This window comes from Chelonoidis abingdonii, chromosome 16 (assembly GCF_003597395.2).
Source record: "Chelonoidis abingdonii isolate Lonesome George chromosome 16, CheloAbing_2.0, whole genome shotgun sequence".
Lineage (NCBI taxonomy): Eukaryota > Metazoa > Chordata > Testudines > Testudinidae > Chelonoidis > Chelonoidis abingdonii.
The window spans coordinates 1,461,705-1,488,580 of NC_133784.1; the positions used below are offsets into that span (position 1 = coordinate 1,461,705).

Consider the following 26,876-nt stretch of genomic DNA (forward strand, 5'->3'; position numbering starts at 1 on the left):
TGCCTGGGCTTGACCTGGTGGGAACTGGGCCGTGACACAAAGAGAAGGTACAAGGAATATTAGATAGTAGTTTCCATACCATCTGTGGAGTAGCCACTTATAAACAAATTTACCATAGATACAAAAGAGGTTGTCAATTGCCACCATCCCATTACCTTCTTTCTAACTTATGAGAGGATTGTTAGCAGAGAAGTACATAAGCCCTTTTCTGTGTTCTGACCTAAAGTATTAAAGACAGTGGGGGATACACAGAACTGGCAGGTGCTCTCATCAGCAAACCAGATGTAATTGGCTGTTGCTTTTTGTTGAAGGTAGGTAAAACCAGAAGAACACCGGGAGTTATTACCTATAGCATAACAAGACTTGTTTTCCCTTAATAGCAAATCATCATTGGCAATGATTAGACCAGTTTCAGGGAATTACCTTTCAGGGCAGCTTTGCTGTATTAATCATTAAATCGGGAGGATTGGAACCTCAACCAGCATACAGTTGAGCCTTAATTAGGGAAACCATAACTAAGAGCATGAAAAGTTCTCTACCAAAGGAAAATGTTAACAAAGCATACTGAGACTCAGAATATTTCCCGGCAAGACTGCAGGTGGTCCCTTCCACCGTTCCTGCAGGGGCTCGTCCTTCCAGGTGCAAACGAGGAGTCACCTGGCTGCAAGGATTGGACAGGGGAATCCAGCGGAAGAAACTGCAAGTCTTTAATGTACCTGTGAAAAGAAAAGAGAAAAGAGAACAGCAGACAACGAGCACATATACTGAGACAACAAATTATTCCCAATTATCTATTCCCCTTTGCCAGTACCAGAGTTCCATTCATAAGCCATGGTAGTCCCGACAAAATTTCAAAAGGCCTGAACTCTAACCTACCCTAACCTCCCTGGGAAAGAGCACAAAAACAGAGTAGGGAGAGTGGCAATACCTAGGGCCATCCTGTACTTTAGACTTTGACAGAGGAGTTCTCTTTTCTTTACTGGGTGATGTCTTGGAGAGTAGCATGCATTTCATCTGTTCAGCTGGTGGATTCCTGGCCTGTGTGTCATGAATGCTGGTATATGTTGTCAGTCTCTTGGACTTTTCAGGACTCATTCCAGAACTTTGACCATAGTAACTCTCAAAGAATCAGAGGGGTAGCCGTGTTAGTCTGGATCTGTAAAAGCAGCAGAGAATCCTGTGGCACCTTATAGACTAACAGACGTTTTGGAGCGTGAGCTTTCGTGGGTGAATACCCACTTCGTCAGACGCAGTGGGAGGAATCGTTCCTTCCATAGCTCCACTTTCTTCTCCTTTTTAGTCTCTTGCCGTATTCTCAGTTGCATTTCTGGAACGAACTCACCTTCTGACAACCTCTCTTTCCAGCCTTGGGCAGCTGAAGTGAAGAACTCATTGTTGAGTGCTGAGCCACTCATCCTCATCAAACCATCTTCCCCGACTTGCCTATCCACCTCGGGGAGCAGCAGTAGCAGCTGCTGCTGATAGTCTGTGGGTAGGACAGAGAACGCATGCTTGTTGATCAGTGCCAGCAGATCTGTGTTCACTAAGATGGAGTCAAGTGTTTCCACATCAATTTCAGCGCGTTTTGCCCTCTTTAGCTGCCTTGCATGGAGTCTGTCAGATTTCTGGAATGATTTCTTCCTCAAGTCTGGTGCGGTGTTATCAACCTTAACAAAGGAGAGGAGCTGAAGGTAGAGTTCTGAGGACTGGTTGGTAGTCCATCTGACTGCCTTTCTTCTCGAGCAGGCTTAGCAAATGTGGAGTTACTGGCTGCCTTCACAGTCTTCAATAGGCGATGTTGGTTAGAGGACACAGGCATACTTGTTCTGCATTGCTGCCTCCGTTGCTACTGCTTTGGGGCCCGCTTGAGTGTCTTCTTGCTGTGTTTCTGGGAAGTACATATAGTTGTACGCCAGGCTGTAAACATTGTGACGTGATGACATCAGAACCAATGGTTACCACTAGTTGCTCCTTCCTTTTGAGGGAAACCTACTATAAAAACGATTGTCCTAAATAGTTAGCAGTGGGCTAAAAGCAAAGGCCATCTCTTCTGAGCCAGGAACTATAAGGTTTAGAAAGACTGCTGACAGGGTTTGGAGAGCCTGAATTCTAAACTGCAAGAGGTCCTGGTGAGAAACTGCTGTGTGCCAGCTGTGTAACTTCTAGAGAAGCAGCAGCAGCAGAACCAGGTCCATGGTTACCAAGAGCTTTCACTGGCTGTTGAAAAACCAGAGGTGATGGTGCTGCGGGAGGGCTGGGATTTACTTGGATCACCCCAGCATATCCTGCCCTCCTTTGTCCGTTCTTCTGTGCAAGCAGAATGGGGTGTTTCAGGCCTGCAGCCCTCCTTTGGCCGTTCACAACAGTGCTGCTGCCAACGATGTACCCACTGACAACTTGTCTTCACAAGAGGTTAATTCTTTAAGTCTCTCAAATTTCTTTTCAAATCCTTGCTTCTTCCTGTTTCCTTTTTCAGGGCATCCCGCTTAGAGGAGGATTTTTTCATGTCTTTATATGCTTTTGAGGCTAGCTGAATTTCTGTTTTTACCCTGAAGCACTGCTTGAGGTCTGATCACGAATTTCAATGTATCTTCACTGATATTTCCAGTTTCTTCTTTTCCCTCTGTACTCTAGCAAAAGGGTGGCTGGGCTAAGGGAAGGACAGGTCTGCAGAGTGACTTCGGGTTTTCCAGGAACTTGGCTTAAAGGCAAGAAGTTATGTCCACAGCAGCTTAACCTTCCTTTTGTCCTCCTTCTTGAAGGAAATCTTTTAAATGGAGTGCCAACTGAAATCATGAAATCATCAATATATATGAGTTTAGGACTAGAGAGTTCAGAGTCTTAACCCATTCGTTACCCTTCCATAGGTACAAGATGGAAGCTGACTGACATTTCCCTGATACTGTTTGAAGCGTTATTATCCAGGAGTAAAATGCAGAGTGGCACTTTACACTGTACAGTATATTTACAGAGCACTTTCCATTTCTTTCTTACACAACATCACATTCTTTGTCCTTCTTACAACATACAATATACCAGCAGCAGAGAATCCTGTGGCACCTTATAGACTAACAGACATTTTGGAGCGTATTCTATAAGGTGCCACAGGATTCTCTGCTGCTTTTACAGATCCAGACTAACACGGCTACCCCTCTGATACTTGATACAATATACCTTCATGCCTACTTCCAAAACTGTCTTTCCTATTTTCACACAAAGCAAACAACTTTCCTTTTCCATTCTCTATCACTACTCTCTGCTCTTCACTCAAGCCTTCTGCAACATGCTTAAAACCTTCAGCTCTTATTCACACAGTTCTCTTTTTAGTAGTCTAGGACATACACAAGCAATTTGACTTGCTGCATTGCTTTAGAATTTACTACAAAATCCATCTGTGAATTTGTCCACCTGCACTTTTACTTGGGGTTCCAGAGGTGGAATAGTCTGCTTCTCAATCCTCTACTTTCATCATAGAGATGGGCCTCCCGTTGGGACACTCGTTTTTCCAGTGTCCCTCCTTTTGGCATAAGGCACATTGATCTCGGCCTAAACGCCTTTCTCGCGGGCCAGGACAATTTCGCCCACGGTCTTCCATTCCCCGGCCTCGGCCGCAGCCCTGCAGTAGGCTCCCTCTGCCACTTGCACTGTAGCGAACATCATTTCCGCCTGCCTTTTTTTCTTTTCTTCCTCCCTGAGGGCATAGGTATAATCCCAGTGGTCCTTGGGGTTCCATTGGGGATCTGCTAAGGAGACCACTCCTACAGGGTCTGGAACACTAGCTGGGTTCCCTTCATATCTCCGCTGTGCCTCCTCCCTTGTCTTGGGAATAACTTGATTCTGCTCAATCTCAGAGATTAAAGTTTTTAAGAGGACCTGACAATTGTGACTCAGGTGTTTAAGATTTGCTAGGCCTTCTAAACTTACAGGATTAGATCGTACTTGGGTAGACACTTGCATGGTGGTAGCTTGCTGCGCTTCAATTTCTGGCCTAGCAATTGCGGCTTCAGTAACAAGGGGAGATAGGCCCGTATCTAAGATGGCTGACCCGTTCTGACTATCCAAGATGGCCACCCTATCCTGACTACGCAACCCCTCACAAGATGGCTGACTACGTGTTACCTCACAAGGTGGCAGAGCTGTGGCTGAACAAGATGATTGCATGGTGGTGGCCGAAGAGGACACTGGTTCTGGTATTACAGTTCTGAGGGGATTTTCAGTCACTACAGAAACACTGACTGGTGCTCCAGTCACAACCAAATTACAAGCAGACAACAAATCCGACCTACTTCTTAATGACATAAACAACAATACATACATACACTCTTCCCATTTACCAGCAGACTGACAAAACAACAGCAATTGGAGGATCGTGTTGTAATTAAGGGATCCTCCGGGTGGCCACCTCTTCTGTTCCTCTAGTTGATACTGAGGCCAGTCAACTGTACAAAGTTTCTTCAACTGATCTTTTGTGATCACATTTGACTTAAAGATCTTCCACCACCTAAGAATGCATTCTAGCGGGGTACAAGACTGTACCTTCCGCCCCACACCATGCCCTTGACCCATTATATGACGCTCTATAGTCTAATCGGAATTACAACGACTGGGCGTCCCCAGCCTCGGGCAACCACTCCAGATAGCCTAGGACACCAGAAGGTAAAAGAATCAGGAATAAACCAGACTGGTCTTACCTTGTCCAAGGGGGACCGGCTCTATCTCGCTGTACACCCCGCAATCTGGAGGGACCGGTTCTCTACTGACGTCTACCTTCCATAGGGGAACCGATCTACCCTAACTCCCTCTTACTTCTCCACTATACGATCACGTTGCACCGTTGTGTCCTCCGAGGTCAGCCTGACACGTCTCTGCCGAGGCCCCCGGTAAACTCACCGGTGCTGGCTGGGTGTCGGTCGCGACCGCAGTCCATCGGCCGTCGGAGGAGTCCGGGCAAGGCACAATTTTGCCTAGAGCCCCACGTTGGGTGCCAAAAACTGTTGCCGGCACAGAGTGCCCGAGGGTCGCAACGGTTGGGTCCGTTGCCCGGTGTGCTTCGCAACCAATTAAACACACCAAGGTGGAGAAGTAACCAAACTTTATTTGAGCTCAAATAAGATGCCTCGAGCCACACAGGATTCAGATCAAGCACGCGAAACAAACAGCTGACCTAACTATTTATACGGAAATTAAAACTGATACACATTATAACATGATCTGTCACTCACACAGTCCCCACCCAAGGCTGAGTCTGCTTAGTAACAGTCCAGTTTCCCACCCAAAGGTTAAATCTGCCCAGCAACTGCAGGAGTAGGAGTAGCCCCTCCCAACAAGGGCAACCTGAGGTCAAACATGGAGGAGTAAAACTCAAAATGGAGGAGCTGGTACACTATGGTTCAGAACAAGAGGACTTCATCGGCTCTCATGGCCTTCCATTCTCCCGAATTACCTGGGTTATACCAAATGCATCCCCAACAATATCACTTTCCCCTAGAAAACCTCTTCTACCACAACTGGCAGAGATGGAGGATCATGAATGGGATGAAAGGTGCGTCTAAGTGATAATCTACTGCACTGCTGGTCTTGCTCTGAAAGAGGTTAAGTGTTGGTCTTGCTCTGAAAGAGCGCTCCCCGTGGCATGCCGCCCCAAGCACGCACTTGGCATGCTGGGGTCTGGAGCCGGCCCTGCAGATTACCATACAATAAGAAAGGAATGTAGGAACAACTCACAAGTTGCCAGTAAGCCCTAACAGAGTCAGATGCCCACATGCACAAAGACTGTCAATAAGGTTAATGTGGTTACCTAATCTAACAAAAGTCAGGCAATTTGACTAACAGATTGACACATCATCCCAAATCAACACTTTTCAACACAAAGGTGTGCTATCACATTTGTATTGTGTCTTTTTTGACACTGCATAGGTCTAGTCTCTGGTGCAATACCACAAGTGGGTGATAAACAAGTTTCAAACCTGGGACCATACACACTACTGAATAGACTGTGACCACATGAGCTGAAAAGGCAATTCTAGGAGCAGTAGTAGGCAGTTCTGTGTGTAGACAAGCTTCCCCTCACCCCCGAAAGAGTAACAGGATGCTTTGCCAGTGGGTTACCATATTACAATGCAATTATCACCATGTTGTGACAAGATGACACTGCACTGACCCCAAAGCGATCTCAGCCCTGCTTTAAATGTCCCGCTGGCCCATCAGAATCAGAAACAAGGGAACCCTGCTTGTGCCACTGAGCTCAGATGTTATGCAGCTCCAGAAAATTACATTTTTTTCTTGTGTTTCATATGGGAGGTGATAGCTGTTTAGCTTGTAATTGTTAATTGTCAATTAGATCTTTAATTGGGAAGCAGCATTTTAATTGTGGAAGGAGCACAGGGTTGGGAGCCAACAATATTTTGATTCTAATCCTGGCTCTGCCAGTGATTTCCTCTATGTAACTGTGAACAAGTCACTTAAACTCTTGTACAGCCAGGATAATACTGTTTCTCTCCCTGATAGGGGCTTGTGGAGAATTAACGAGCGGATGTTTGTGCAGCCTTTCCCTGTGGGGAAAAAAAAGCTAAGCGATAATTAGATTGTTTTATCTTCAGGTTTGAACTTTCTTTTTAGTTCTCAGCTGTTCAAACTGCAGTAGGTGGCCCACTGCCCCAGCTACAACAGTACACATGTGAAAAGCAAAACGAATGCGCCTCCTTGCCTTTGTGGTAGGAAAAAGCCCCTCGTTGCAAAGCCATGTGCGGGACCCAATGGGGGAAGCAAAGGGAAAGGTTACCAATAACAGCCCATGTTCCCCGGGGGTTGCAGCGGGCCACTCCTGGATGCCTGAAGGGGCTAGAATTGGGAAGCCCCTTGCATGGAAATCTCACCTCATTACAACAAGGTGCAAGCAACAAACGCGCGAAAGTTGCTGCCGACCCTTGTAATCATGCATTGCGCAACAGGCAGGGTTTAAGGGGGATTTGCCTAATCCCTCCTCCCGGGAAACTCCGGATTGACGCCGCTTCAGCAAAGCGGCTCGGGTTTACACGGACCGCAAAGGCATGGACCCGCCTGGAAGGGTCTTTGCTGTGCAGGACACCTAGGAGCTGCCTTATGAGGCTTCTCCTACCCCCCTTTTTCTGACCTTCCTCCTTAAGGACGTCCCAGGAGGCAGAAAGTGGAGCCCGGAGTTTTGCTCTTATAGGGAGGAAAAAGTTTCGCGGAGTAAGGCTGACATCCAGGAAATGACTAAGCCAGAAAGCGACCGAACCGGGTGCTGCTAGCGGTGAAAAAGGCGAGCATGGGGCTACGAAGGAAGGAAGAAATCCCGGGAAGCCCTTGCCCATCGCATCGGCCGGTGGCTCCGTGAGCCCGTGTGTGAACATTTACAAAGGGGGCCGCCGTTTGCAACCGCAAAGAAGTGGCTGGCGACAAGGCGCAGTAAGTCAAGAGTCTGCCCCCCTCTCTCCGCTTCTCTAACCTCAGTGGGGGCGAGGGGCCCAGAAACCTGCTCTCCTGGCTGGCCGGGGGCTGCAGCTCCCCAAAGGGGGTTCGCTTGCTGCTGCAGCGGCCGCGGGGCTGGCTTTCTGCTTCACAGTGGATGCAGGCTGCGGGGGAGGAGGGGTCCCTCTGATCCTCCATCTTTCGGGATGTGAAGTGAGTTTATTTCCTTTTTAATGGTTATTCCGCCCTCGAGCTCGCCTGGTATGGGCCAGCAAACACCCCAGCTTCCCAGCATGGGAGCTTCAGGGGTGCAATCAGGCTCTGCTGGCAGGGCCACCCAGAGGAGTCAGGGGGCCTGGGGCAAAGCAATTTTGGGGGCCCCTTCCATAAAAAAAGTTGCAATATTAGAGAATACTATATTCTGGTGAGGGCCCCTGCGGGGCCTGGGGCAAACTTCCCCCCCTCCCCCAGCAGCCGTGTGTGTGGGTGGGTGGGTGGCGTAGGGGGTTTTGGAGCATGTGCTGTGGACAGAGTGAGGAAGTTGGCTGAGCTGGCTTGCTTGAAACTGTTTGTGCCTCTTGCGAGAGCATAAGTACCACAGTTTTAAGGTCTGTGTCAAAAAGAGCCATTGAAAAGGCCGATTAGGTACTGCACAACCCCTGTCATCAAAATCAATGTTCTCTTTCCTAGCACGATCTCGAGCTGTTGTTTCATGTGGGATAACCAGGTTATCAAATGATCACTTGCATTGCAACTAATCAATGGCACATCAGTACGTTGTAACGAAGTTTTCAACACCAGCCTGTGTTTGCATAGATTTTCCTTCCGCATGTGTTGACATGCCTGCTTTGTGTCATTCTCTTTTAAAGCAAGGAGTGAATTACATCGGAGGTGGGGACCGAGAATAAGAATAAGATGGGGGAGAAGCCCTATCTTAGTTGGGACTTTCTTCTTTTTAAAAAAAAAAAACCCACCAGTTTCTGGACAACATTTCTTAATCCTCAGCTACTCCATGGATGGCCTACAGACTGGAAATGGTTTGCCGGTGTAGCTCGACTGATAAAGCAATAATGGCAAACTCCCTACGCAGATACAGTTTTTACTAGTTCCCTGAGCAAAATAATCTATACCAGCCAAAGCGCTTTCGTGCCAATATGACTTGTTCACAGTAGGGCTTTTGCAACTGCTGAAACTTCTCTTTAAAAAAAATTAACAACCCTAACAAAAGTTTCCAGTGTTGACTGGCCTTGGGGTCCTTTCTCCTTTGAGCCACAGGACCCAATTCTGCAAACACAGTGTGTAAAGAGTACCCCCACCCACTGATATCACCCAGACAGACTCACAGTGCATAAAGTGAAGCACTTGTGTAAGTCTTTGCATGATCAAGGCTGCAGGGTAGAAAATCTAATCATCTGCCCTTCTTCTTCTGCACCGAACATACAAGGAGGGATCCTTAGCTTACAGATGTTGTTAGTGAATAACCAATGTGGAATGCATGTTACACAAGCTTCATCTCTGGCTTAAAATGACACATGGCTGCCTTGGGTTAATGCTAACACAGCCAAGCTGAGTCTCACGTTGACAAGTGAGGGCTGCATTTTTATAAAAATGTTACTATTTCTCTTGTATGTGTGTTCTGTCTCTCCCTAAAATAGCCTGACCCTGATTTGCACTGGTATGAGAGGCAAATCCAGCTCTGCTAGAAATCACTAGTGGTAAAACCAGTGACAAAGGAGAGTCAGGACTCCAGTGGACTTTCCTACACTAGAATTGGGGCTGGAATCTTCCACTGGGTGTTGCTTCCCTGGTGATAGTAATTATGGAAGTTCTAGTGTAAACAGGACTCTGGTATTTACTGGCATTCTTAGCACTAGGCCATCTGCATTAACTCTGAGATGTGTTTGCACTGACTTCTTGAGAGGGTGAAGGTAAACACAGGACCATTGATGTATCAGAAATAGCAGCACTTTATATGTGCAGCCCAGCCACCACAGCTTGTTTTGAATGATCTTGGGACTGTTTTTATGTCAGATGCCAGTGGAGCACTGCATTATTGCTGCTGTTACTATAGAAACACTGTCCACTGGAATGGACTCTTTGATTTTAAAATGACTGGTCCAGATTTTCCTTTAGCTCCTTGACATGTTTGAGAGCAGCTTTTCCAATCCTTGAGTGAAAACAAGTCATGAAAACAAATACTCAACCTTCTTTAACACATGGGACTTAGTGTGTTTCATCTTCGAAGCATTTAACTAACCCTCACAATATGCCCAGGTGGGAGATAAACCTCAATAACTCTGAGCACCACAGACACAGAGGTGAATGATTTGTCAAAGGTCAGAGAGTGAGTCAATGTGAGCATCGGGATCAGCGACTGGGGATTCCTGGCTCCTCGTCTTCTGCTCGTGCCACCAGATCACACCTAAGTGCTTTAGTAATACTTGTAAACAGGGATTTAATTGTGGGAGAAGGAAGAAATCAGTGGTATTATTCCAAGGTGTGTTCACTAAACAAGCTATACCCCTTTAGCAATATTCTTGTAGGTAGAGCTTCCTCATATAACTGTCTCTGGACTTTCTTTCATGCTTTGAGTGGCAATTAAGTAGTTAACAATTTGACATTTTAATCTGTCATGACTAGAACTCAGAGTTAGCTATCCCTTATTATAGACTATTAGGGTTGGAAGAGACCTCGAACAAGGGCAGTTTGCACATTCTTGAGCTGTTGTTTCAGGCTGTCTGCACACTCAGGCAGACATCACTGTGTTTTACATTTTTGATTCATATTTTGAAGGCTCTTTTCACAGCTGTAGTGTCTGGGGCATGCTGCCTCTTGTAATGCTAGTTAAATTGCAACAGAGGAAAAACTAAACACGAGATTTAGGCCCAGATCCTCCCAGATACTGAGGCCAGGTCTACACTACAAAACTATATCAGTATAACTGTGTCACTCAGGAGTGTGAAAAATCCACACCCATGAGCGATGTAGTTATACAGACCTAACCCCCTGTGTAGACAGCACTATGTGGATGAGAGAACTTCTCCCATCAATATAGCTACCACCTCTCGGGGAGGTGGATTAACTATACCGATGGGAGAAGCTGTCCTGCTGGCATAGGAGTGACTTCACTTAAGCACTACAGCAGCACAACTGCACCAGTGTCGCTGCACCGCTGTAGTGTTGTATGTAAAGACGAGCCCTTAGGCACCTAAGTCCTACTGATTAAAGTACCTAAATACCTTAGAGCAGTGGTTCTCAAACTAGGGCTGCTGCTTGTTCAGGGAAAGCCCCTGGCAGGCCAGGCCGGTTTGTTTACCTGCTGCGTCTACAAGTTCGGCCGATCACGGCTCCCACTGGCCGTGGCTTGCTGCTCCAGGCCAATGGGGGCTGCAGGAAGCAGTGTGGGCCGAGGGACGTGCTGGCTGCCTTGCCTGCAGCCCCCATTGGCCTGGAGCGGCAGCCAGTGGGAGCCGCAATTACCTGCTGCGTCTGCAGGTTCGGCCAAACAAACCGGCCCAGCCCGCCAGGGGCTTTCCCTGAACAAGCGGCGGCCCTAGTTTGAGAACCACTGCTCTAGAGGATCTGAGCCTTAAGACCTGGCTTTCAAAGCTGCTGAGAATTTTCGGTTCCAAATGAAGTCAACAGCAGGGGTGGATGCTCAGCAGCTCTGACAATCAGGACCCTAATTTGGATTTTAAAGGAAAGCTTAGATTCTGCAGCACAAGACAGCAGCTGCCATAAAGCAGGATCAGTTTGCTAAGCTGCTGTGAAACCAGCGCCTCTATAGCTCCTGTATCCTATCCCAAAAGGACATTGCTCATGAGAGGAATGTCCGTGGGGAAGAGGTGCTGGTTCAACGGGTAGGTGACCTCCACACCATCAGTACTAATACGTCCAGTAATATAGCTTCCCGTCCTGCACTCCCTACTGCTCACGACTGGCTCAGCTGAGGAAGCACCGCAGGATTTGAACCTGAATAACACATAAGGAGGAATATTTTGGGGCAAGCGGCTCATTCACAAAAACACACCCCTTAAAATGGCTTATTTGGGGCAGGCAGCCTCTTGCCTTTATTATTCCAGCATTCTGCTCTCCACGTGTCCCTTTAAATCATACAGCTTTCCCTGCTTTGGGTCACAGCTCTCCATAGGCACCAGCACAGCGCTAGAGATTAGGGTGACCAGACAGCAAATGTGAAAAATCAGGACAGAGGTGGGGGGTAATAGGAGCCTATATAAGAAAAAGACCCAAAAATTGGGACTGTCCCTATACAATCGGGACATCTGGTCACCCTACTAGAGCTCGGCAGATGTGCTCTTACAGTCCCTAGACTTGAATGTCTGTAGGCTGGGTGCTCTCAGGAGAGAGCCCTCGCCCTGGCACTTCCTTCCCCTATTGGTCCAACAGAGCCTGTGTATCTGTTGGCCTTCAGGAGGCTGCGTAAAAGCCATTTGCTTTGCTGAATCCTTTGCCTCGAGAGGGTGATTTCAGGGCAGGTTTGTGTTCGCAGCTCAGGGTCTGTTCTAGCTCGTCTGGCAGTGGTTTAGCTAATTTAGTGTTGTGCCCGGAACTCTAAAATGTCTGCTTCAAAAATAAATTGCTCTCCCAGCTGTACCTCTGTGCTGTCTCTCTCTCTCTCTCTCTCTCTCTCTCTCTCTGCATGTTGCCCTGTTCTTGGCTACCTGCCTCCCATCCTGTTTCCTCCACTGGAGGAATGAGTGGGCAGAAAGATTTGCTTACACAGCTGAGGTGGTACCTCCAGCGTTGGGCGCAGCAGTATCCCCACTCACACCACACCCAGAGCGCTCTCACTCCCTACCTACAGCTCCCTAAAACTGGAATCCTCACCGTCCTGCACCACCCAGCAATTAAAAGCTAAACTGGAAAGCATGACTGCTTGGCAAACGTCTCCTGGCTATACTCTTCAAAGGGACACAGAGAGAGCAGAGGCTGCAAATAAACCATTGGTTGGGGGGGGGGGGAGTGGATTTGTGCACCTGCAGCTTGCCCCAAATTGTTTTTAAGAGGCCAGGTACTGGCACAGTCGCCCACTGCACCACTGACTCTCTAGCCCTCTCCGCTAGTCAGCGGAGTGCCTCTCCGGCGCCTTGCAGAGGGGACATTGTCATTGGAGCAGCTTGCTGTACCTAAATAGACCTTCAGGCTTCAAAGGGTCGATTTTACGAGCTTCTGACTGTTGCCAAGGGTCTATCGGCTTATTGCTGTGATAATTCAGCCCTTATAGATGTGGGGCCTGATTCTCATGTGCGGGGCACGTTCAGTTGTCGTTTACATCTGTGCAAATCGGGTGTAAAATGCCTACAGTCCAGAAATGCTGATCTGGCAGCCGGTTGCAGCTTCAGCACAGGTGTGAAGAATCAGCCCTAAGGAGGCCTCTTTTCAGGTAATGAGGAAGTGCCCCGCTTTCAAAACTGCTGACTTAGCACATGGCCTACCAATGGCCATTGGGGACCAAAGAAGTAGGGGAGCTTTGGCTCCGATCCGCAAAGATACTGAGGCCTTTATGTCCAAGTTTTGGCTCTGCTGCAATCCACGGGACTCCTACCAAACCTGGTAGGTGCCTAAATTCACTCCGCACCTAGATTGCCAAGTTCCCTATATGCCTGTGGTTCTGCTTCTGGGTGCGTACATTGCTGCTTTCCTCTAGGTGCCCAGACACTTGTCTCCCACCCAGGCTCCATAGCAGTTAACGAACCAAAGATGGCATTTGGCTGCCTAAATTGTGCTGAGCCACACCGAGTAGGTGTGCTCAGAGGGGAGTAGGTCCTATTTAATGCAAAATCATTCTCTCTCTGGCCCAATGTGGATAAGTACTCAACTAGTCATTGTGCTACAGAGAGATGCTATAGACCAGTGGTCTGGACCTCCAGTGGGAGTTGGAAGACCCTCAGTCCAGTCCCCTTTCATTATTTATCCACACTGGAACAGCTTCCACAGGAGAGGGTGAGGGAGCCCCACATCAGAATAGCCCAGTCATGGGAGCACTCTCCTGAGAGGTGTAGAAGAACCCCTGTTTAAATCTGGTAGACAGGGGGCAGTTGAACCTGGGTCTCCTACATCCCAGAAGTTGGAGCACTTAGCTGGGATAGGAGTTATAAGCCAACCCTCCCCACCCCGCTGACTATTTTGTATGGGGTGAGGCAGTGCACTAACTCGTTCCTGCAAGAAACACCTGAGGCATCTAAGCCATGGAACTCCAGGCAGCTGGTTCCCGTGCACAGATCCACAAGCAGAGAGAGGCACCTCCCTGAAGCCGGGAGTTAGGACTCCTGTCTGAAGAGAGGGCCTGAGCTTACACACACCCCCTTCTCCGTATCTCCCAGTGGCTAGTGCAGGCAGCTCCCTGCTTAGCATGCTGGCTTTTGTGGATCTCAGTCGAAGGTGCCTCTCTGTCTCCCCATTCGCTGCATAGGGAGCCGAGGCGCCCAGCTTAGGCTTTGTGGATCACTGTGTTGCTCCTGTGCTTCCCGCCCCCCCCCCTTGATACGTAAAAGTTGACACCATGATGCTCAGCACCGCCCCATCTGCTCCCTTCATGACCCCCATCCCTAGCGATCATTACTGAATAGGAAAGAGAGGCTCTTCGCTCTCGCACCCCTGTGCTTTCTCATTGGGATCTGGTGCCTGGATGGCTCTTCTAAATTCATGTCTCTCCTCCTTACTATCGCCCCCTGCAGTTGCTGCCAGATTAAAGTGAGGGTGACCCCTGTAACTATGGAAAAGAAGGGGACACGGTGAAGGGCCTGATCCAAGGCCCATAGGAGGGCTCCCGTTGACGTACTTAGGCTTTGGATCTCAAGACTTCTGACCCTGAGCACAGTGCTTATTGTCTGGTTTGAGAAATAGCTATGCCACTGCCTTCCCCTCCCCCAGTCCCCGGCACAGAATGGAACTGCTGAGCACTGTTTGAATGACCCATATTTAACTAATGGACATGGCCAATCACCTGTCTATATAATTTCTCTGAAGTGTAACTTCCTAAGTCTCTGATGTCAAAAAAGTCCAGCCAGAGCATCGCTCTCTGCCTCCCTGTAAAAGATCATGGTGGATCCTTTCCTGCATTGTTGCTCAATATCCATTCATGCTTTCTGCTCCCCTTACCTCTGTTCTCTACCTTCTCCTGCTACTTGCTGAAATCAGCCAATCCCCCCTACTAAGCTTTTCTAGCTCGTGTAAGCTCTTTAGGGCAGGTAGGTGCCTTTGGTGAAACAATTAGCATGCACTGGCAATGGCATAAAATCATCCACCCCTCTTAGACCTCTGTCTCTCTGGGTGCTAATTCGGCCCTATTCATAAGCTTTAAAAGTGGGGGATGATCAGTGAGAGAGGAGTCTGCCGAGGGATTTCCCTTACCTGCACGTGCACTTATGACTGCAACAAACCTGTGATCGGATTTGGGTGGCCTGTCAAAGGAGCTGGGATTTTCCCACTGCTGTGGACTTCCCTTCAAAGCTGATTATAACTGGTCACTATAGGTCCAGAGCCATAACGGTATTTCCTAACTTCCATTGAATACCTCTGTGGCTCTGGGCCTGTGGATCGTATGCTGCACGACTCTTTGTAACAATCTGTGCCCTGACTAATTTCCAGCTATGGTAACTGCATTGTGCCTAACTAACTTCCCCCACTTAACTTGCGGTTCTTCTTCCGTTCTCTTTATGCTCTGCCGAATTCCATGCCATAGCTAGCTGCATTTCTGGGGGCAGCGAGGTTGGGGGGAGAAGGGGGAAATGTCTCTTCTCTACAGCACAGAGGTAATAATATGAAGTTTAGTGAATGTATGTAAACACTGTGAGATCTTTAGCTGGTAAGTGTTTCAGGCAAAGTCCTCGTTTCCAGAAGGGATCTGGAAATAAAAAGTGCTGCTTCCACAGGGACCTACTAGAAGGGCTTTCACTTTGGAGCTGTCACACTGGACAGTAAGTAAATCTTCTTTAAAATACTAATAAGTAATGCTGTAGGAAAACATTATGGGTTGCTTTTTTGGTAATGATGTTTTGTTATTTTTAAATGGAAATCTGGATGCTTGGGTTGTGTGCTAATAGCACCAGGAGATGAACTGAATCAGCAAAACCCACCTGGAAAAGCAATAACAAGATGATTTTATATAGGACCTTGATTTGGAAACGGTCTTGGCTTGTGTGTGCAGAAAAGGGAAGGTTAATGTTTGGCACTCAGTCTGGAATTACTCTTGGCTGGCTGCTGATACCATGTTGTCTCATGTCGTTTTTTGGATCCAGTCTTGTGAGAGGGGGTCCCCCCTCCCGGTCTTTGGTTGGAACGGCTGTTCTAATGCCAGCAAAGCAGTTTTCCAAGAGCATTCCTGGGCGCACTCTTCCCGTCTGCCAAGATCAAAGCCCTGAGAATTAGAGTATTTGCCTTCTTGCCTGTAGCCGCTTCCTGCACATAAATGGGTTCTCCCATTTTTCATTATTACCTCTTTTTGGAGGTCACTTTTCTGGTTGAGCCAGCACATTAATCATATCAATGAGATTTTTACCTGGGGCAAAGATGCTTTTTCAATATATGCAGTGAGAGAACATTTTATGCACCGCATTGCCACATGGACAGCTTGTTAAAAATCCACTCCCCTTTGGTGAGTGGAACACTTGCCTTAGGGAGAACAAGAGCCAAAGACACCTGTTCTGCAGAATTTTAGCTCTTTTAAAATGCACTTTCTAGGCCATGTGGTTGTGATGATCACGTTGCAAAGGCAAATGGAAATGTAGCCTTCCTGAGCCTGTAAGAATATGGTCAGGGTTCCTTCACCCAAGCAGAAACAGGGAGTGATCAAGCCCTATGTTTTCAGGTAAGCAAGCTCTGTAGTTAACTACCTCCTGCCCTGAATTGCACTAAGGAATGGCGGTGCTTCTAGTCTATAAAATATTTGATACATTGCTTCAGACAAAACAATGAAAATTAAATCCCATAGGGCCTAGGGGGACCAGACATCCCGATAAAATCGGGACCATCCCGATATTTAGGTGTTTGTCCTGTGTCCCGACCGATTTTTGGTCAGGATGCAATTTGTCCCGATATTTTTGCCTTCTATTTTTTTATTTTTTGCTCCTCCAGCGGACACCTCCTTCCCCCATCCCTCCCATGTGTCCTGATATTTTCACCCTCCATAGGGCCAGACCAACCCTGACTTCCACTGAGCACTTAACTCACTTGTGTAGTCCCACTGAATTCATCGGGACCATGGCTTAGGTGGGTGACAGCTTAGCAGTGGGGAATGAGATTTCACAGACTGGCCCATAGAGAGTAAAGAAGTTATCATTGTAAAGAGTAACTTATGGTCCATTATGAGAAGGAAATAGAACGTAGATGCTGTGTGAATATGTTGGAATGTAGACAAAATTGGATGATATTCTCTGTTGAGAAACAGTGGTCATGTAAAGAATGTGGTTTATAGACCTGAGAGACAGAATTAAGGGTACTTGGGTGATCTTAAATTGGCATTATTGCCTGCCTTGAGTGCTAACTTGTGCAACTTAATGTCTTTAATATAGCTTTTTCTGTGGAGGGATGTGTGTATACATACATACACATTCAGAGTAAAAAAATTTCAAAAGTAGACTTTGGCCATTTTGAAATTTTATCCATCTGACACAAGGCATCACTGAAATGCAGCCACTTCTGGAGTTACAGACTGGGGTGGGAAGGGAAGAATTTGACCTCAGTCCTTGCATGAATAGCTATTGGCTTTATATATCTAGGGCACATGGGATCAATCAGCTGGTGTAAGAAAGCAATGATCTGTGTATATACGTCAGCTGAAAATTTGTCCCTCTCTCTTTTAGGGCCTTCTGTAAAAGACCCTTGCATAATAAACCTGCCTGGTACTAAAGTGACGTCAGAAGGTTTTACCAGGATTTTAACCTGAGAGGCCTGATGGTAAAATACTAAACCCAAGCTTTTGTTTGATGTTGGAGTTAAAGGAGTTCTCTAAAAACATTCCTTTCTGAGGTTGGCTGAGCTGCATTTAGCTTCTTAATCATAGATTATTAGGGTTGGAAGGGACCTCAGAAGGTCCTCTAGTCCAATCCCCTGCTCAAAAGAGGGCCAATCTCCAGACAGATATTTACCCTATTTCCCTAAATGGCCCCCTCATGGAATGATCTTACAACTCTGGTTTTAGCAGGCCAATGCTCAAACTGCTGAGCTATCCCTCCCCCTCCTTTCTTACTGATAAGCTGCTTCTTCAGATACTCAGAAGTTGGAGGTTGTGGCATCTAACTCAGAAGCAGCTACTGGAGAAAATGTAAAATACTAGAGACTTGATTGGAATCATACAGACCTTTTGGAATGTGGATTTCTGGCTCTGTCCTGCATGCACTCCTAGTCCTGGAATGTTGGATTCTATGGTAGCTTTTACTCCATTAAAACTCCATTAAACCGAGCTCAGAGGCCGCCCTGGCAATGTGGATTTTGGGCCCGCTAGCGGGGACCCTGAAGTAATGACGCATCATTCCCATGGTGCTGTAAATTAGCCTGTAAACTACAGTGGGGGCGTGTCCTTGGGCTTCTGAACAAAGCCCTCCTTTCATGCATTCCTATTTATAAAGGAAGCGAGTGTTCATATTAACCACAGATATGTCCCTAACAAGAAACACGTGGCCTAATAACCCAAATGCTAGCACGCCCTTGTATTCAGTGCTTTCACCATGGCATGTCACATCTCTTCTCTTCTGCGAACGATTCCTTGCAGAGCTTCCTTTCCCAACGTTTATTTGAAACACTCAGGGAAGGGAGAAGTGAAAGGATTTGTAGTGGTGGGAATGCAAAGGAGGAAACTGTCCAAGTTGTCCAGATAACTCCTGGCACCTTTTGCAATAGGTGTGCCCCTGTGCCACTCCACCATGTGAGATTGACTAGGAGCTGATGGCTCAGGGTGCAGAAGCAAGAAGCTAAATGAAATTGTGTGAGGGAAGGGTTATCTTGTTTACTTGCAAGCTTGCTTATTTTATCTTCTCGCTCTTACTGATTAAACTATTCTTTAGCTAACATATTTGTCTGTTTTCTGAGTTTATGATGACTGATCCAGGATGAGTATTTGGAAAGTATTACTGCTCCTGAAAGCGTTAGCACTGTTCCTCCAATAGGTTAGCAGGGCACTAGGCAATACAATATCTGGGCCTGATTCTACACACACACTTCTACTGGAAAACAACTCCACTGAAGTCAATGGAGTTACACTGGTGTGTAATCAGTGAGAGAGGAAATTAGCCCATCAGATTTTAAAATCTCATCTCTCCTATTTACTAGCTTGCTTTCCCCTTCATGTCAGCTGCGGCAGGACTCTAATGATCAGATTTTGATTAGTTATTTTAGCTGGTGTATAATGCTCAGTGTTGGGATTTTTTTATACACCTTTACCTCGATATAACGCTGTCCTCGGCAGCCGAAAAATCTTACCGCGTTATAGGTGAAACTACGTTATGTCGAACTTGCTTTGATCCGCCGGAGTGTGCAGCCCCGCCCCCCGGAACACTGCTTTACCGCGTTATATCTGAATTCGTGTTATATCGGGGTAGAGGTGTACCATTTTGTAAACTGGGATTCCAGTTCTCCTTTCAGTATAGAGCATTGGTTTCCTGTTGTAATGATTCTTGCTACAATGGTCAATGTAAGCTGGAATTCAAATGATTGAGGAGAAACAACTGCAAATGGTTGTTGAGATAGTGCAACCTTTAAAAAGTTCCATATCTTGCAAAGCACGCATGCCAGCCTTCATTTTGAGCACTGTTTATTAGCAAGGTATTGGACCCTTAAAATTATTGCAGGCCCCCTGATCTAAGTGTGCTATCTTGTCCTGTTTCAGGACTCAGTATGATGCAGAAGGTCTTGGGCCAATGTAATTCTCAGTCCCTGCCTCTGGGCTGTGATCCAAACAGCAGTGATGACAATAGGCATCTTTCCAATGGCTTCACTAGGCTTTGGCCCAGGCCCTTAATGCAGAGATTCACACAACCACCTTAAAAATCCATAGTCAATGCAAGATCGTCCTCCTTCTAGCTAGTATGAAAATAGGAGGTGATGACAGGGTTGGAAGAAATAAGAGCGCTAAATCTACCATATTGCCAGTACCCATAGGCATGGGTGTGGAAGTTCTGGATGCTGGGGAGCCGGTGTAACAGTTAACACCTGTTTAACTTTATGGCAGGTCTGACTTTTTTCCTTGTTAAGAATTGCAGGTGCAGGGAGAGATTCTGTGTAGAAGTTTTGGGCAATTGGACCCTCTCTATGTATTCCTAATGCAGGCTGTGCTACCCTTTCCCTGCCATGAGACTACCCTTCATGCTGGATATCAGCTGTTGCTACTTGCAGGGTGGAGTGGGGCAGAAGAGGGAGATCAGGGGAAAAATTTCCTTAATGGGTCCCAATGTGGACATCAAGCTGGAGATGGGAAGTATGTGTGCAATGGCATTGCCCTTTCCATGTAGCTACTGTTATGGGTCCACCCAATAAATCAGCAGGGGATTGCTGTAACTTGCTACCATCTGTGCTGAAGAAAGATTGCATGAGATGAGGATGACTGACTGGCTCTTGTGATCACTTCTGCCTAATTCAGTGAACTAAAGGGGGAGCTGTCCAGGCCGGTGGGTCAACAGTTTTTGCCCTAATTGTGAATTGTTCTAGATCAACAGCACGAATTTGTGACTTAAAAAGCCAAGCCAAGCTGTTCTCTGGCAGTGACTCTACAACAGCAGAGTACGTTGTTGGGATGGGTGGGAGCAGCACATGACTTCCTGCCCCGCCGTCTGTGTTTGTAGCGTAGAGGTTGTAGATCGGCAGCACAGTGAAATGCTATAAAAATCATCCTGAGCGCTTTCTGGGGAGCTAAGGCTTCTTGCAACATGTCTCTGCTAGCCTCCTCCGTTCTGGTGAGCAGGCCACAGTTGAAAAACCAACAACTCAACAGTGGTTAACAGCTGGTGTGCTGAGACCACTGTCTATTACACTGACTAATATTGTGTCCTTGTACTCTCCCATCTGTCTTTATCCACCTATGGCAGAGGTGGGCAAACTTTTTGGGCCGAGGGCCACATCTGGGTGGAAAATTGGCTGGCCTGGGCAGGGGATTGGGGTGTGGGAGGGAGTGTGGGGTGTGGGAGGGGATATGGATTGCAGGAACGGGCTCAGGGCAAGGGATTGGGGCAGAGGAGGGGTGCGGGGTGTATGAGGGGGGATCAGGGAAGGAGGCAGTGGAGTGCAGGAGGGGGCTCAGGGCAGGGGTGTGGACTGTGGGAGGGAGCTCGGAGTTGGGGTGCAGGGTGTGATGGGGCTCAGGGCAGGGGGTTGGGGTGCAGGAAGGGTGCAGACTGCAGGAGGGGGCTCAGGGCAGGGGGTTGGGGTGGGGGAGGGGTGCAGCAGGAGGGTCAGGGCAGGGAGTTGAGGGGTGTGGTGCAGGAGGGGTTCGGGCTCCGAGGTGGCAGCGGCGCACACCGGGGCCAGGGCAGGTTCCCTACATGCCGGCCCCGGCCCCGGCCCTGGCCCTGGCCCCACGCCGCACCACTCCGGGAAGCAGCCAGAACCAGTTCCCTGCATGGCCCCTGGGGGAGGGGAGGCACCAGGCTCCACATGCTGCCCTTGCCACGTCTCCAGGAACCTCTCTCGAAGCTCCCATTGGCCGCAGTTCCCCATTCCCGGCCAATGGGAGCTGCTGGGGGCAGTGCCTGGACAGAAGGGCAAGGCACGGAGCCGTCTGCCCCCTCCTGCCCCTGTGCTGCAGGGATGTGGTGCCAACTGCTTCTGAGAGCGGCGCAGGGACCACAGGGGGCGTGGGCTGGATCCAAAGCCCTGATGGGCCAGATCCGGCTCATGGCTGTAGTTTGCCCATCCCTGACTTATGGTCTCTGGTCTTATACTTGGATTGTAAACTCTTTGGGGGAGGCGCTGTCTTTTTCTTCTGTCTGTACAGTGCCTAGCATAATAAGGTCTTGGTCCTTGACTAGGGCTCCTGGGAGCTACCTCAGTACAAATAATTAATACTTCCACTGGTGCAAATGGTGCCTAGATGCCATGGTGAGCAGTGACTTGGAAATACCTCACTAGACTGAGCACGTGATGGTGAGATTGTATGTTGGATTGAAAATCTAATAGGTTCTCTGGGGTTTGGCCACATGCTCCTGAGTGAGTGGGTGTTCTCTGCTTGAGTCAGAAGAAATGAGCTGTCTCTTCTATGGGTTTTATTCTTGTAATGGAAGCTATTAAAATGTATGTATGTATCTATAGATGAAATACTGGGACTGTTCTCTTTTGAAAGAGTGACTTCCTGGAGCTGCCTGGGATCTATTAGAGCAAATAGCAGAGCCGGATTAGTGTCTGAGTCAGTCTGTTTAGGGGAAGGAGGGGCTGCCTTGTCCTGCATCCAGGATGAACATCAACATTTCCATAAAAATATTTGATTGTGCTACTGGAGGAGAAAAACATCACTTCGGAACTGTCTGCAGCAGGCTGCTGGGCAGGATGCCCAACTCTGGCCGTGCGACTGACCCCTTTGGCACTCAGTGTCTGCCCCAGACAGGATGTTCATGGACCTCCTGAAGGCAACAGTGCTGTCAATCAGATGGCAAAACAATAGTTACCAGACAAGTATCCTTGGCAGACAAAGTTATCCCATGGCTGAGCATCTAATTGGGGTTTCCAAGGCAACATTCTGGCCTCCTAAGGTGGGGGAGAGGGGTGTTGAGAAGGAGTCGTCTTTTCTCTCCTTTCTCCCCCTTAAATATTGTGCTGGAGATGGGACTAGAGTGTTGGAGTAAGAGGAGTGGGCCTGGAGACAAGAAAGATGCTCCAGGGATTAGGGCATTAGTCTAGCACTCAGGAGACTCCGGTTCAATTCCCTGCTCTGCCATAGTCTTCCTGTGTGACCTCGGACAAGTCACTTAACTTCTCTGTGCATCAATTCCCCATCTCTGCAATGGGGATAACTCTCAGGGGTATTGTAAAGCAATCAGTGTATTTATTCTCAGTCTTTAGATACAACAGTAACAGGGACCTTATAAGGACCAAAGATCATGGTAGATAGGGCAGGGATGACTTTTATAAAATATCTTTTTTTTTAATTTAAAAAAAAAAATCTTGACCCTACAGTGATCCAGCTACCAGTGTTTCTTTTCTTGCTTGATTGTGGTGAGTTTGTTTTTGAGACGATAAAAATCAGAACTACTGAACCAGGGCAGTAGCTGGCTACTGAGCAGCAGAGATGCACAAGTGAATATCTGAGGGTACGCGTAAGCCTTCAGCTTCATGTTTCATGAGGCAGTGCATCATGGAAGGAGGTACTGAGCAAGGGACTAGATAAAAAGCACTCTTGGGGGGGTGGGTGTCTCTTTCTGGCTGTGCTACCGATCTGCTGTGTCCCCTCTGGCAAGTCCCTTAATCTCTCTGGTCATTTGCTTCCCCAGCTGTGAAATGGGAGTGACAGGATTCTGCAAAGAGTTAATGAGATTTAATATTCATGAAGCGGGGTGGAAGTTCTGATGGTTGTAGTGATGTTAATTTTAGCAGGTGTAATAGAAATTTAATATTGGTTCTGTGTTAAATGGACTCAGTTGACTGGTCTCTTAAAACTAACCTACCATGAAAGTTGTCCCATGCAGCAGGGCTTAACTTGAGGCTTTCCAGAGTATCTTGTTTAAGTATAGCCATGCAAGGGGCACTGGATGTCTCTGTCTGGCACTGGTAGTGTGATATAGAGCTTTTCTCTGGGTCACCAGTATAGCTCAGTGGTGACTCTTTGGCGAGCTGTGTGAAAAGAGCTGGCAGGTGATAGCTGGCCAGTTCCCAGTGCACAGAAGTCCACATCACAGATCGAGGGCACTAATTGGTCCTTCACTGGCAGCCTTGTTAGAGAAGCCAAAGACTGAGTGGGCCATGGAGATGGATCCTTTCCACTCCCTCCCTGCCGCCAGCCGTGATATACTTGTTCTCTTGATAAAAAATGGGGAGGATTGCGCTGGGAACTGAAATCCGGCAACTTTCTCCAGCGCTAAATGAACATAATGTGAGCAAAAGCAAACTGGAGCAAACGCATTCGCTGTAGTATCCCCTCTTCTGTCGAGCGCTAGTAGCCGACAGGACTGGAGTACAGCATGCTTCGCAGGAGAGTTCGTTGGTTCCCAGGAGCCACAAGAACAGCACAAACTATCACCTGTTTAACCAAGAGTCCCTTTCCCAGGTGATCCACCCTGTTTGTTCTCTGCTCTGGCAGTATTCAGGATGGCAGTGCCTATGTTGCTGTGTAAGTACCAGCTGGTAGCAGACTGGGAAGTCCTCCCAGATCTCCATTGCTCAGTACAATTCTGGCACTTCTCCCTTCAGCACTGGCAGAACTATCAGTGATGGAGGTTTTATTGCCCTGAGTGACAGAAACTAGATAAACATCCCCTCCTTCCCCCACCCAGGGTCTGTGCTAAGAGCTACCCTCAAGCAAACCGAAACGCACTACACAGGTGCTGCTGTTTCATTATAACTGACACACTTCGCCAGCTGACAAGCATGGATAAGCTGGGAGTGCGTTTATAAGTATTAGAGTTCTCAGTGTGTTTCAGCACTTGGCTTTTGGCGGTTGCATCTAATCTATCCCAGGCCAAAAGAGCAGCCGCACCCTCCCCCTGAGCACAGTACTGCACCAGCATGACCTGCCATGGCACTGCCCCGCCTCATGAAATGGAGAGTCTCTTTTGATGAAACTTGAGGTGTGTCTCACTCCGCTTTTGATGTGCAGCGGCTTCTGTGAGACGCCAACTTGGGTCCTGGTTCTGCAAGCTGACTCCAGTCTGATAATGATACTTGGAGCTTGGAAGAATTTACCGGGTATCTACTAGGTGGGGGACTTAAACCTACCAGCTCAGAGGTAGAGACAAAAGAGGGGAGGTTCCAACAGGAAAGCCCAACGGTGACCCTCGGAAGAAGTCCCAACTACCCTGTCACCAGCAGCTGGGAAGAGGACATGCCGGCATGTTTACCAGGGTACTGACCCTGGGCATTGTGTAAGTGGGGTCTTTATCTTCTGTATCAGCCTCTAGCCAATGAGGGTGTAAGTTTGAAGTGCTAGCTGTTGGAAAGGAGAAAGAACTCTGTCTCTTCTCTCCCCTCCCGAACGGCTACGGCAGTTGGGGGACAAAGAGGTCTCTGGTATTGAGGTAGAGTCTCATTTGGTGGAGGTTTGGGGGTCATCCTCCCCAATGAATAGCTCCAGTGCATGCTTCCAAGTGTGCCTCAGCACCAGCATGAGACTGAGTAGAGTCTTGATAATTCACAGCTGCCCACAGGGTTCTGAATAGCAACAGTGGCACTGGTCAATCTTGTTAACCTTGTTGTGCTGCAGCTTGACCAAACTATAAGCAGCAGCAGAGGCACTGGAAGGAGATGATAGTAGACTCAGGAAGACAGCACTGAAGTAGTTAATACTTAGATCACCTACAAAAAGATTTTTCTCTGAAACCCATAAGAGCTAGAACGTCTCCTTTTTTTAAATAAAAGCTTACATTGTGTGGGTTCAATCACTCACTAGGGTAGGGGTTCTCAAACTGGGGGTTGGGACCCCTCGGGGGTTATTAGGTTATTACATAGGGGGTCACGAACTGTCAGCCTTCACACCAAACTCCACTTTTCCTCCAGCATTTATAATGGTGATAAATACGTAAAGAAGTGTTTTTAATTTAAAAAGGGGGTTGCACATAGCAAGCCTCTATGTGAAAGGGCGATGAGAATCACTGCACTAGGGCGATGGACGAAAGGTTATCTCTTTCCCCGCCCTCTAAATGTGTCATTAATGCTTAGGTTTATTCATAGATTTTTTAAGGCCACAGGGGATCGGTGAGATCATCTGGTTTGACCTCCTGGATAACACAGGCCACAGAACTTCGATGAATTAATTCCTGTTTGAGCTAGAGCAGACCTCTTAGAGCAGAGGTTTTCAAAGTGTGGGATGTGACCAAGTTATCAGAAGTGTATACGGACCTGACTGGGCCAGGCTGAAGGCCTGGGATGAGGATGGGGGAAGCAGATGGGTCTCTGTGCAGGTGGTCTTAACTGCTGGGACCAGGTTCCCTGCCCATCTTGCTCACCCACTACCACAGATGCAGCAGCCCTCAAAGCAGCACCGTGGGAGCTGAAGGCACTACGGTGGGAATACTGACCAATACTGTACAAGAAGCAGCATGATGCTTGGCTGCCTTTGTGCAAGAGCTAAATATTCCAATATTACCCACAAAAAGCTACATTAAAAGAACATTCTTAAGGTTGCAAAGTCAACCACTCAAAAGTTAGGAAATACCAGAGTTGGGGTTGTCTGTATAATCTTCATTTGACACCTCCCATTCCCCTTGCGCATATGCATTGTGATAGTCTTTTATTAGATGATGTCCTGCTGTATTTTTTTCCCCACAGGATCCCTGTCTCATTCAGTTCTCTGGATTGAGAATGAACTGGGATTGCACAATGGAGGCTGTTGTCTGTAAGACCTCTGCCTCCTTTGTTGCACTAGTAGCTTGTCATGCTCTATGTGGACCAGCACTAGAGCGAGGTGAGACACAGTTTGCCAGTGGGCTTCACAGATATCTGCAGTGAGTAGAGGAGTGGGGAGACTCAGGATTCCTGTTGTCCATTCTGCCTCTTCCACCGCCAACCTTGACCTCTTCTGCTCGGCCCTTCTAGCTTGCCCCGTCACTTCCCTGGCCCCTTGCCCAGCCCCATTTTCCTTGCCTGCCCAATGCCAATCTCTACTCCTCATGCTTCTCATCCAGTTGCCCACAGGTTCACCCCCTGCAGCTCCTCGTCCAATCTCTTACCCCCATTGGGTCCGAGTCCTAGTCCCCTCCCCCTTGTCCTGCCTCCCACCCGGCCTCCTTGTTGCAGGCTTTTTGCCCACCCAGTGCCCATCCTGCTCAGACTCTAGCTCCTTGTCGGATCTGTCTTTCCTTTCTCCCTCCTCCACCTTTTGTTTTTAGTCCCAGTTCCCCTCCCATCCCAAACTACTCCTTCCCCTGCCCCCAGTCCAGCTCCTCTCCCCTCTGTGTTCAAATCTGATAGCTTCCCCCATACTGCCTGGGTGCTTAGGGGGGAGGGGATGTAATTGACCGCACAGGAGAGAGGTTTCCTCCTACTCTTTTGTTGCCTGGCTTCACCCTGGCCTGGAGTAGCCATTACAGGGAAAGTCTGGCTTTCCCCACTGTGGCCCTGGTTTGGAGGGTGCTGTCGCTCTGTAGGGATGGCGCATGAGCAGTCTGGGCACACGCAAGCACTGTGAGGGGGTGGACCATGCTCAGTCACTCTGGGAGGCTGGCACATGCAGAGCTCATACTGGGAGCCGAAAGAGACTTGAGTATGCTCAGTGAGGACAAAACTTTTGGAAATTTTAGCTGTTAAGCCTCTACTCTGCAAACTCCCAAGGGAGATCCCCCCCCCCCCCC

General features: G+C 48.1%; 2 protein-coding genes across 8 annotated transcripts in view; one reads left to right on the forward strand and one right to left on the reverse strand.

Moving 5' to 3' along the window:
• CFAP58 (cilia and flagella associated protein 58) overlaps positions 1-7,629 on the reverse strand; it is a 147,571-nt gene extending 139,942 nt beyond the window's left edge. The window contains exons 1-3 of the mRNA XM_075073041.1: positions 7,378-7,629; positions 1,240-1,667; positions 658-716 (exon numbers count right to left, since the gene is read on the reverse strand). Coding sequence (XP_074929142.1) covers positions 658-716; positions 1,240-1,667; positions 7,378-7,629 — 739 coding nt within the window. The remainder of the gene's footprint in view (positions 1-657; positions 717-1,239; positions 1,668-7,377) is intronic.
• The window catches only part of ITPRIP (inositol 1,4,5-trisphosphate receptor interacting protein), a 29,766-nt gene continuing 9,700 nt past the window's right edge, over positions 6,811-26,876 (forward strand). Inside the window, exons 1-3 of one of the 7 annotated variants that reach the window (XM_075072913.1) lie at positions 6,811-7,428; positions 14,130-15,371; positions 17,256-17,349. Coding sequence is in view for 1 of the 7 variants with exons in the window: in XM_032769104.2 (XP_032624995.1) it covers positions 24,421-24,452 (32 nt within the window). In the remaining 6 variants the exon portion in view is untranslated. The other 6 variants (XM_075072912.1, XM_032769128.2, XM_075072914.1 and 3 more) reach the window with 6 other exon arrangements.